General features: G+C 41.6%; 1 protein-coding gene across 2 annotated transcripts; it reads left to right on the top strand.

Annotated features, from left to right (window-relative positions):
• Positions 1-833: 833 nt before the first annotated feature.
• On the top strand, positions 834-3,431 carry LOC117541029. 2 transcript variants are annotated; one of them, XM_034208072.1, is made up of 6 exons: positions 834-1,024; positions 1,641-1,691; positions 1,827-1,860; positions 1,953-1,978; positions 2,304-3,271; positions 3,389-3,431. In XM_034208072.1, exons 1-5 carry the CDS (start codon positions 1,001-1,003, stop codon positions 2,997-2,999), a joined length of 831 nt encoding a protein of 276 aa, XP_034063963.1. In that variant the 5' UTR covers positions 834-1,000; the 3' UTR covers positions 3,000-3,271; positions 3,389-3,431. The 2 variants fall into 2 exon arrangements, with proteins under 2 accessions (XP_034063963.1, XP_034063964.1); XM_034208073.1 differs by lacking the exon at positions 1,641-1,691.
• Positions 3,432-10,031: the final 6,600 nt, after the last annotated feature.

The following is a 10,031-nucleotide window of genomic DNA, read 5'->3' as shown; positions in this document are numbered from 1 at the left end:
TGCCACCACCACACATGGCACACACACACATGACGGCACACACACACACACACACCTTAAAACATTGAACAAAGCACCGTCTTACAGCACGCTTAATATTTTAATTTAATATTTCTAATTTGTAAACTTGTTTATTACTCTCTCATACTCGCTCGCGCACACACATAGACCTACACACATACGCACACGCAACAACAAAAAAGTGCCTGTCAAGCCATGACGTTCTTTTGTGTTCCACCACAATATTGCACGGTGCAAAACAGCTTACCGCACTTTCGTGTATTGATTTGCACGGACTTCAGCAGAAATATCTGTGGCCAAATGCGATCTTTTTGCGTCGCACATGTTTTCATCTTTCCATGCATCTTTCTCACTCTGGCCTAAACTTAGGATCATGCCTGTGTTTAGTCTAGAAAAAAGTAAATGTGTGCATTTTATTATAAAGTTGTGTATATTTACAGACTGTTGCAAAAACTAAGAAGCTTATAAACATCAGGTTTAAAACTAAAAGAGCTTTACAAAAAACACAATTAAAGATGTTTGGAGTTTTATTTGAGTTATTAATTTACATTTTGTCAAAGAGATGCTGATTTGAAACCGTTATTATACAGTTACGGCATTTCCTGTTTCTGCCGGAGAGAGGGGAGTTTGTCCCAAAGCTTGCCGCTGTGTTTACTCCCTCCATCTGACAGGAGGGAGCCTCATGTGTCACTCCACGGAGTTCACTGCGTCACGGAGGGGTAGTGTGTAGGGCGTGGTTTGGGATTGGGCCTCTGTTTACAAGGAAGTGAGCCGACGTCATCATGATGAGGCATCAGGGACTAAGGTGATTGGTCAAATTTGCGGAATAGTTGGGGTAATTGGAGAAGCGCTTTTGTTAATCAGCTATAGGCCTACTTGCTGCTTTCACTATCCATCAACATCAAGAAAACGGCATTTTAAAACAACAACGGCCGAGTTGTTTAGCCAAGGATTCTCTCTTAATAAAGTTCACTACAAAATGTCTCTGGGACGAATCATCGAGGTATGTTGAGGAGGCCATCGGCTGTTAACATGACGTAGCAAAGCTGAGGTTAGCTTGAACTCACTTTAACGCTAATGCAGTTCATTTTATTTGTAGGTACATTTCATATCCATAAAAAGAAATGTTACAGATCATATTGATCACAAACGCATTTAATAATCAGTGCTGTACATAAGTAGAATTGTGAGATATGTGTAGGCTACTTTACTTGACTTTTTCAATGTTTTGCTACTTTGTACTTTTACTCCACCACAATTATTTAAAGGTGGGGTAGGTACGTTTGAGAAACCGCCTCGAGATACACTTTGTTATATTCCATGGAATGCTCTTAACATCCCGATAGCAATGAATATCTGAAGTGCTTTGACAAAACAATCCATAAAAAAAGTCATCTGTGGAAGCCGTGGCTCTGTAAAAAGCACGACCAATCATCATATATCAAAATGTACAGTTTTCTGCAAAAAAAAAAGGTATTTCTGTTTTTTTTTGGACTAAATTATCAATCAAGAAATCTGACAGATGAATAAATAGTGAAAAGTCAGGGGTTTATAATGAATTGCCACGTGGCCTGGTCTCATTGTGAATGTTGTTTGTCTTGCCTCCTTGCACGATGAAGCCCTTGAACGCTACGCTGTCAAAGATCGAGCTCACCAAGCTGGACTCAAAGGTTTGGGTCGCTTTGAGCATACTCTGCACACAATACAATCCTCTGATTCAGGTGGCAGTTCATCCACTTCCTCACTGAACTCAGATATTCATTATATGTACGGCTTTTATAATGAAACACTTATCTTTTCCTCAGAGCGTGGAAGAGTTGAGAGAGGAGTCAATAAGCTGTAAGTATAACTAAAACGTGAATAGCTATTTAGAGATTTTTGTAATCTGTATATTTATTAATTTGATTACTTTCATATGACTTCCCACACAGCCCAGAGCATCACAGACACCTCTCAGGTAAATAGACCTCTGTGTTTATTGCAACAGTTCAGTCTTGACGTATCATAGACTGCATTACATTAATGCACTGTACACCATTATTTTGTATTACAGCTGATTTTTATTCCATATTTCATTCCATTGCAAAGTAAATACTGTTATATTTTACTATATATTTGTAATAATTTTGTATATTTTTCTAGTTCTCTACCTGTGTTTTTAATTATTGTTTGTATGCACCACGACACCAAGTCAAATTCCTCGTACGAGTACACCTACCTGGTAATAAACCTGTTTTCTGATTCTGATATTATATCTTTAATGTTTTGTTTATTTTATTCAGCGCTGTCGGAACGAGACCTTCACTGTCTCTGAAGAACAGCCCTCCATGAACACGTTCAGTCCTTCACGACCTTGCTATCCTGCTGCAAGAGCCTCCTTGGACGCGTCTCCCAGGTCTAGAAGGCATTCTGTTTCTGCACACCCACTGCAGACTGATGGCTGCTCTGTGTATGCTTCGGACCCCCCCTCTGTTAAAGAGAGACTGGACATCTACGGTGCTCCTGTCAGGAAGAGTTCCTTAGAGGCCAGGAGGGTGACCGACCTCAGACCACCTCATGCCTCTTCCAGAAGCCACAGAAGACATTCTGTGGAAAGCTGTTCCAGAGAGCCTACGAAGCCCAGATTACTGTCCACCCCGCCACAAAAGCTAACTGTGCCACTGAGGATGCGTCACCCTCAAGACCCCCATATTTCCCCCCACCAACAGCTGCGTTCCCCTCAGTCAGCTTCCGCAGCAAAGAGTCGCCACAGGCTCCGGCCGAACCTTTCCTCGGACTCCTCCCTGCCATCAGTGCGTGCCCCTTACTCTCCGAAGAAGCTCGACGAGGACTTTCTAAAGGTCTACCACAAGTTTGTCTGCCAGAACAAGTCCGGTTCCCTTAATGGGATTTCCTGCCGCGTCTGTGCGAGAAGCTCTAAGGCCAGCATAAGCTCGGCTCTGGCAGCTCTCGCCCTGTCGCCGCCCCGCTCAGTGTGAGGAAACGCCACGGGGAGTTAAATGTGGACAGCCAGCCCCAGTCGAAACGCCACAGGGACGAGTGATGCCCGTCCTCTCCCAGGTCCATACGGCACGGCAAAGAGCTTCTGAGGCGCCTTCTCTCTCCGTATGAGCAGTCCCATGATGGCGTCTCCTATAGCGCCACTAAACCCAGCATGTTCCAAAGATTCAGCAGCGCTCAGCAGAGGCACATCAGGAGACCTGGAGGAGTCAGCGCCGTCATGTGTCTGCAGGTCATTTTCATGACATGGGTGAGCCTGCTTTGCAAAGCACAATATTATACTGCAGGAGACTTTATTTATGTCCTGTCTGATGTTTAAATTGAGCCATTGTATTAACTTTACCCATTGTTATGCTTTCTTCTACAGGAAGTTCACGTGAGAACAGAAGAAGCCATGGCTGCTCTCCCAGGTGATTATAAGGAACTCTGTACACTGTTTGTTTTTCTATGCAAGCCCATTGCGGCCAGCGAAAGAAAAAAGTTAAAGTACGGCATATGAGAAACCTTCCTGGAATAATGACTCGGTATTTGTGGGTATGCTATTTTGGTTACAGAGCAAAAAACACACAAAATCCACCCGTTTGAAATGAAGAGGCAGGAGGAGATGTGGGTTGTGGTTTCTAATGAGACGTATGACATCTATGTCATGTAGATTTAGTTAAAGTGCGGTTTCACCATTTTGTTAAAATGTGTAACCATTTTGTTTCCAGTGAAGTGGTTTCCCTTCATTGTAAGGATGAAAACTTAACTTCATTACTTGTAGGTTAGTGTGTGCACATAAAAAAAAAGTGCAACTACAGACATATAGAAAATGTTCAGGCTTGTTATTCTGCTAATTTCAAAATAGATATGTTTAATGATTGCTGCAGACACTGAGGAATCAATATGACTCTAAACTGAGCAAGTCCATTCCAGCTACCTTTAGGGTTAGGTAACTAAATGTCACGTGGTCGATTAGTGATTTATTTGCAGGAGATATTAAAGGTCCTCTATTATACTGTTTCTCATCAATATATCACAGGTCTCAGATATATCCAGAGCCTGTCTCTGATTGGCTGAAACACCAAACAGATCATTGCAGCATTACCCATAATCCCCTCTGTTTCAGCCCTGTTTCCAAAGTGCTGATTCTCTGTCTGTTACTTTGGATGAAAATAAGGAGCCCCTCCCCACGCCCCTCTGAGAGACATTTGGTTACAAAGAACTCAATGGTGCTCTAGGAGGAGATTCAGGTGATAAGGTGGAGGGGGGGGTTACCTTGGTTTCTGATTGGCTAATGGTTACTCAAGACAAAACATCGTTATGACATCATAAAGTGGCCAAAATCTGATCAGCTCATTTTCAGACAGGTTTTTATAGAAATGGATCAAAAAGAGAGAGAATCTTTGTTCCTGAAACTTTCAGAGTCTCTTTCCACAGAGGGGACACATGTTGATGTAGAAGAGACATGAAGAAGAGGGGACACGTGTTGATGTAGAAGAGACACGAAGAAGAGGGGACACGTGTTGATGTAGAAGAGACATGAAGAAGAGGGGACACATGTTGATGTAGAAGAGACATGAAGAAGAGGGGACACATGTTGATGTAGAAGAGACATGAAGAAGAGGGGACACATGTTGATGTAGAAGAGACATGAAGAAGAGGGGACACATGTTGATGTAGAAGAGACATGAAGAAGAGGGGACACATGTTGATGTAGAAGAGACATGAAGAAGAGGGGACACATGTTGATGTAGAAGAGACATGGAGAAGAGGGGACACAGTGTTGATGTAGAAGAGACATGAAGAAGAGGGGACACATGTTGATGTAGAAGAGACATGAAGAAGAGGGGACACATGTTGATGTAGAAGAGACATGAGAGAAGAGGGGACACATGTTGATGTAGAAGAGACATGAAGAAGAGGGGACACATGTTGATGTAGAAGAGACATGAAGAAGAGGGGACACATGTTGATGTAGAAGAGACACGAAGGAAGAGGGGACACATGTTGATGTAGAAGAGACATGAAGAAGAGGGGACACATGTTGATGTAGAAGAGACATGAAGAAGAGGGGACACATGTTGATGTAGAAGAGACATGAAGAAGAGGGGACACATGTTGATGTAGAAGAGACATGAAGAAGAGGGGACACATGTTTGATGTAGAAGAGACATGAAGAAGAGGGGACACATGTTGATGTAGAAGAGACATGAAGAAGAGGGGACACATGTTGATGTAGAAGAGACATGAAGAAGAGGGGACACATGTTGAGGTAGAAGAGACATGAAGAAGAGGGGACACATGTTGATGAAGAAGAACATGAAGAAGAGGGGACACATGTTGATGTAGAAGAGACATGAAGAAGAGGGGACACATGTTGATGTAGAAGAGACATGAAGAAGAGGGGACACATGTTGACGTAGAAGAGACATGAAGAAGAGGGGACACATGTTGATGTAGAAGAGACATGAAGAAGAGGGGACACGTGTTGATGTAGAAGAGACATGAAGAAGTGGATTTTGCATAATTGGTGACCTTAAATCATTATTTTGAGATACTAAGCCATTACTTTCATAACATTTTCCAACATGATTTGTTTTCTTCATTTCATCACAAGGCTTAGTTTCAAACTTATTTGTTTCTTTTAAAGCAAAGATGTGATTACCAAGTTTGTCTTTGTGCTTCCGAGTATTGATTTGTTCTCATTACCCTCTATTTTTCAATATCTTTCAGAAAATAGTGAAAAAGGATAACTGCCAACAAAAGAAGGAAAACCATTATGTGAGGAAAGTTGCCGATGAAATATTGGTGAAAAGGAAACAAACGATCACTGAAGCTTGAAGCATTTCTCTGAGCCCAGTCTTTGATCAGTAAATGCATCTGTTGAATTTTTTATTTCTAAGCGGCTGTCACATGTCCATTAGCTTCTCATCCAACTTGGTGTCTGTGTCACATGGCAATGTATTTTAATTATTCATTATTGCATGGTTTTAAGTGTGTGTGTTTTATACCGTTTTATTGTGTGATTTAACTTTAACTTTTTAACTGGTTTTAACTTCCTGCATGCTTTTATTTTTTAAATGTTTGTCGTTGCCATGCTGATTAACAATGAGTGACCACACCTGGAGCCAATTTGCACCAACAGCCCTGCCTACACATGGAAGGAGAAGAGCAGCAGAGGGATACTGAGGGTGTTTCTCAATGTCGAGGAAGGCTGCTCCAGAGCCACTATTTCAAGCATACTACGTCATCGAGTGCCGCCGAAGGACTGTTCCAATGTCCAGGATGCTTGGAATTCTACCGAGGCCGGCGTACTTCGAGGCTGCACATGTGTATCCTCCGCGGTCTTAAAATCCCCACAATGCTTTGCGCACAGACCAATCTCCAAATATTTGGCGGAAATCGCACTCCATTTAAGGCGGAGCCTCACATATGACGCGCACCTGTTAGCCTGTTCCACCATTCTTTGTTTTCCGAGGCTAGGAAGGATTCTTGCCTCGCTTCTGAAGCAAGTGACTCGGAAGACATGTCCTACCAAGCAAGCGTCCTCGACATTGAGGAGAAACTGAAGGAGGCAGCAGAGGCACAGGCGAACAGGGATTAAGAGACCAGCACCTGTCGACGGAGCACCTTTGCAGCCCTGGAAAGACTCTGGTTTTGAAGAAAATACTTTTAACCCTTTTAGCATTTGAATTCTTTGTATTGTTTTAACTGCGTTTAATTGTATTTTAAAATAGTTTTAGACTATCTTTGTACTGAGATGATATTTTAGACGGCTATGATTTTAGTTTCTTACTAACGTTGTATGTTCTCCTGAATACATTGTGTTAAAATCTTAAACTTAGTAGTTGGCTCCTTGATTTCCCAGTTTTGCTCTACCTGATTTAAAAGAACCCTTTCCTTCTCCATAAATGATACCCCTCCCCCTCCTTTACATCAATCAATCAATGTTTATTTATATAGCCCAATATCACAAATGTTACATTTGTCTCAGTGGTCTTCACAGTTTGTACAGAATATCAGTATGACAATACGACACCCTCTGTCCTTAGACCCTCACATCGTACAAGGAAACACTTCCGGAGAAAACCCACAGTTTAAAGGGAACATGGGAGAAACCTCAGGGAGAGCAACAGAGGAGGGATCCCTCTCCCAGGACGCACAGACGTGCAATAGATGCCGTGTGTAAATTGAAAAGATAATACATTTGCAACATAGGTAGTCCAAATGTTTGGAAATGCATGTGTGTATAATAGGAAGATGAATCCACGAGGATATCCATCCAGGACCTATGATCCAGGACCACAGCCACGACTCAAGATCCAGGGCTCGCGATGTAGGACACAGGACCGCAGGATCATCCATGACTCCGGATCCCGGCGTATATAGACACCAAAAAGAAAGACATTTGGGGAAGCTGGGTTAATCGGAACGTGAGAGTACACAGGTATAGACAGAGAGAAGGAAGAAGTAAGATGTCCCCCGACAAACTAAGCCTATATCAGCAAAACTAGGGGCTGGATCTAATCAGCCCTAACTATAAGCTTTATCAAAAAGGAAGGTCTTAAGCGCACTCTTAAAAACGGATAGGGTGTCTGCCGCCCGAACACAAACTGGAAGCTGATTCCACAAATGTGGAGCTTGATAAGAAAAGGCTCTGGCTCCCATTGTACTTTTAGAGACTCTAGGAACAACCAACAACCCTGCATTCTTGGAACGCAATGCCCTAGTAGGATAGTAGGGTATAATGAGTTCTTTAAGGTAAGATGGCGCCTGCCCATTAAGGGCTTTGTAGGCGAGAAGAAGAATTTTAAATTCTATCCTGTGTTCTATAGGGAGCCAGTGTAAGGCAGCCAGAACAGGAGTAATGTGGTCCCTTTTCCTAACTCTGGTTAGTACACGAGCTGCAGCATTTTGAATCAGCTGAAGCGACTTGACTGACTTCTTGGTACACCCTGATAATAAAGAGTTACAATAATCCAGCCTTGAAGTAACAAATGCATGGACTAGTTTCTCTGCATCGTTTTGAGGCAAGATATGCCTGATTTTGGCAATGTTACGTAGATGGAAGTAGGCGGTCCTTGAAATTGATTTTATGTGGGCGTTAAAGGATAAATCCTGATCAAATATAACACCAAGATTCCTTACAGTCTCACTGGAGGATAAATTAATGCCATCCATAGTTAGTATATCCTTAGATAATTTGTTTCGTAGATTCTTCGGGCCAAGTACAATAACTTCAGTTTTGGTCGTGTTTAACATCAAAAAATGTAAGGTCATCCACGTTTTTAAGTCCTTGTCCAGTGTTTTGGACACAAACTGTCAAAGCTATCTATTTTATTATGATTGTTACTCTTATTAGTTCTCTCAACCTTTGAACTCTTGTGCTATGACACATCATTACTGAATTTAATACAATTTGTGTTTGTTTTATCTGTTCATTCAAATAAAATTGTAAATGTCAAAATGCAGATTATGAAGAGGAAAATAAGTTTCTTTAATTTGCAGTTATTATGTTTATTAAACGTTTCCATTATATTCATGCAAGTTTTAAAGTTAAGACAAACATATCAATCAGACCCGGAGGAAGTCATAAACGTGATGTATAAAATAAAGAAGAGTTTTCTCTTTTGATGGAATGTGAAAACTATAAAGACTTTTACGAAAAATACATTTACATGGTAACTTTCAAAAACAAATAAAGGCATGACATGAAGGAAGTCAACAGACTCCACTGCAGCCAGGAGAGAGCGGAGGTTATCCAAAGTAACATTTTCAACATGAGGAATAGTTCAGATAATAATTATAGCATCTTTCAAGTGCTTCACAAGTAAAAAGTTACAATGAAGACCACAGAAACATGAATACAATAACAACAAGAGGCAGACATTAAGGTCAACATAAAAACAGCACAGACCACGTGAGTCCTGAAAGGAACAGACAGGACACATCACAAGTAGAGACAAAAGCCAATGTCAAAAGATTGGTCTTCTTCAGTAGTTAAAAAAAAAGCTTCTACAGAGACTGTCTAAAGGGAGAGAGTTCCACCGTGTTGGAGCTCCACCTGAAAGGCACGGTCACCTGTAGTTTTTAAACGAGACCGCGGGATCAGGGGCGGTTCTAGGGGGGGCCAGTGCCCCCCTAACACTGACCTCTGACCCCCCCTGTGGCCCCCCTAACAATTAAACGGTTTTTTTTTTTTTTTTTTTTTTAAATGTATATTTTCTGGTACTCGGTTTGCCAAAAACCGCAGGATTTTGTTGCTGTGATGTGAGATTGTGCAGACACCCTTATGTAAAGTAGAGATGTAACTGTTCATTGCCTTTATTTTTATATAAATATGGTGTTAGTGCAAACATTGCACTATAACTTAAGCTGAAGCTAACAGTAATAACTATAAGATCTATCTGAAATAAATAAGTGAAACAAATACCAATAACTGTATTCCATTGTTTTCTTATGCGCAATTACTTCATACTGTCTAGTTCTCTTTTTCGTCCTGCATTTATTGTGCCCCCCTCAGAAAATAACTGGCCCCCCAGTGGCCCCCCCAGTCAAATTGGTCTAGAACCGCCACTGCGTGGGACAGCCAGTAGTTCCTGGTCTGAAGACCTAAGTGACCTACTGGCGATGTAAGGATGGAGAAGGTCACATATATATTCCGGTGCATTTCCACGCAGGGCTCTATATGTAATAACCAGAACCTTAAAGTCAATTCTAAAACGAGTCAGGAGCCAATGTAAGGATTTTACAATGTGTGTAAAGTGTGTCATCCTGCTGGACCTGGTTAACAGTCTTGCAGCAGCATTCTGGACCATTTGAGAGATGACTTGCTGAGATGTGAAGTAGGGTGAGCTACTTCAGATGCTGTATAACTACCTGCATGTCCTCAGTTTGGAGAAACAGCAAAGCATTGTACTGCTGGGGACAAAAGTATACTTTAGCCACCTAAAACAGGCCCACTTAAAAACATCAGATCAGTTCAAGTGTACACTTAATTGACAATATTTTCAACACATTACCTTGCA

This window comes from Gymnodraco acuticeps, unplaced genomic scaffold (genome assembly GCF_902827175.1).
Source record: "Gymnodraco acuticeps unplaced genomic scaffold, fGymAcu1.1, whole genome shotgun sequence".
Taxonomy (NCBI): domain Eukaryota; kingdom Metazoa; phylum Chordata; class Actinopteri; order Perciformes; family Bathydraconidae; genus Gymnodraco; species Gymnodraco acuticeps.
The sequence above is the reverse complement of the archived record's forward strand: the minus strand, read 5'-3'. Positions and strand labels throughout refer to the sequence as shown.

Excerpts from the sequence above, each read along its gene's own strand:
- LOC117541029 (XM_034208072.1), top strand. The coding sequence starts at position 1,001 with ATGTCTCTGGGACGAATCATCGAG. Across the intron at positions 1,692-1,826 it reads TCACCAAGCTGGACTCAAAG|AGCGTGGAAGAGTTGAGAGA; the intron begins GTTTGGGTCGCT and ends TCTTTTCCTCAG. Across the intron at positions 1,979-2,303 it reads GCATCACAGACACCTCTCAG|CGCTGTCGGAACGAGACCTT; the intron begins GTAAATAGACCT and ends TATTTTATTCAG.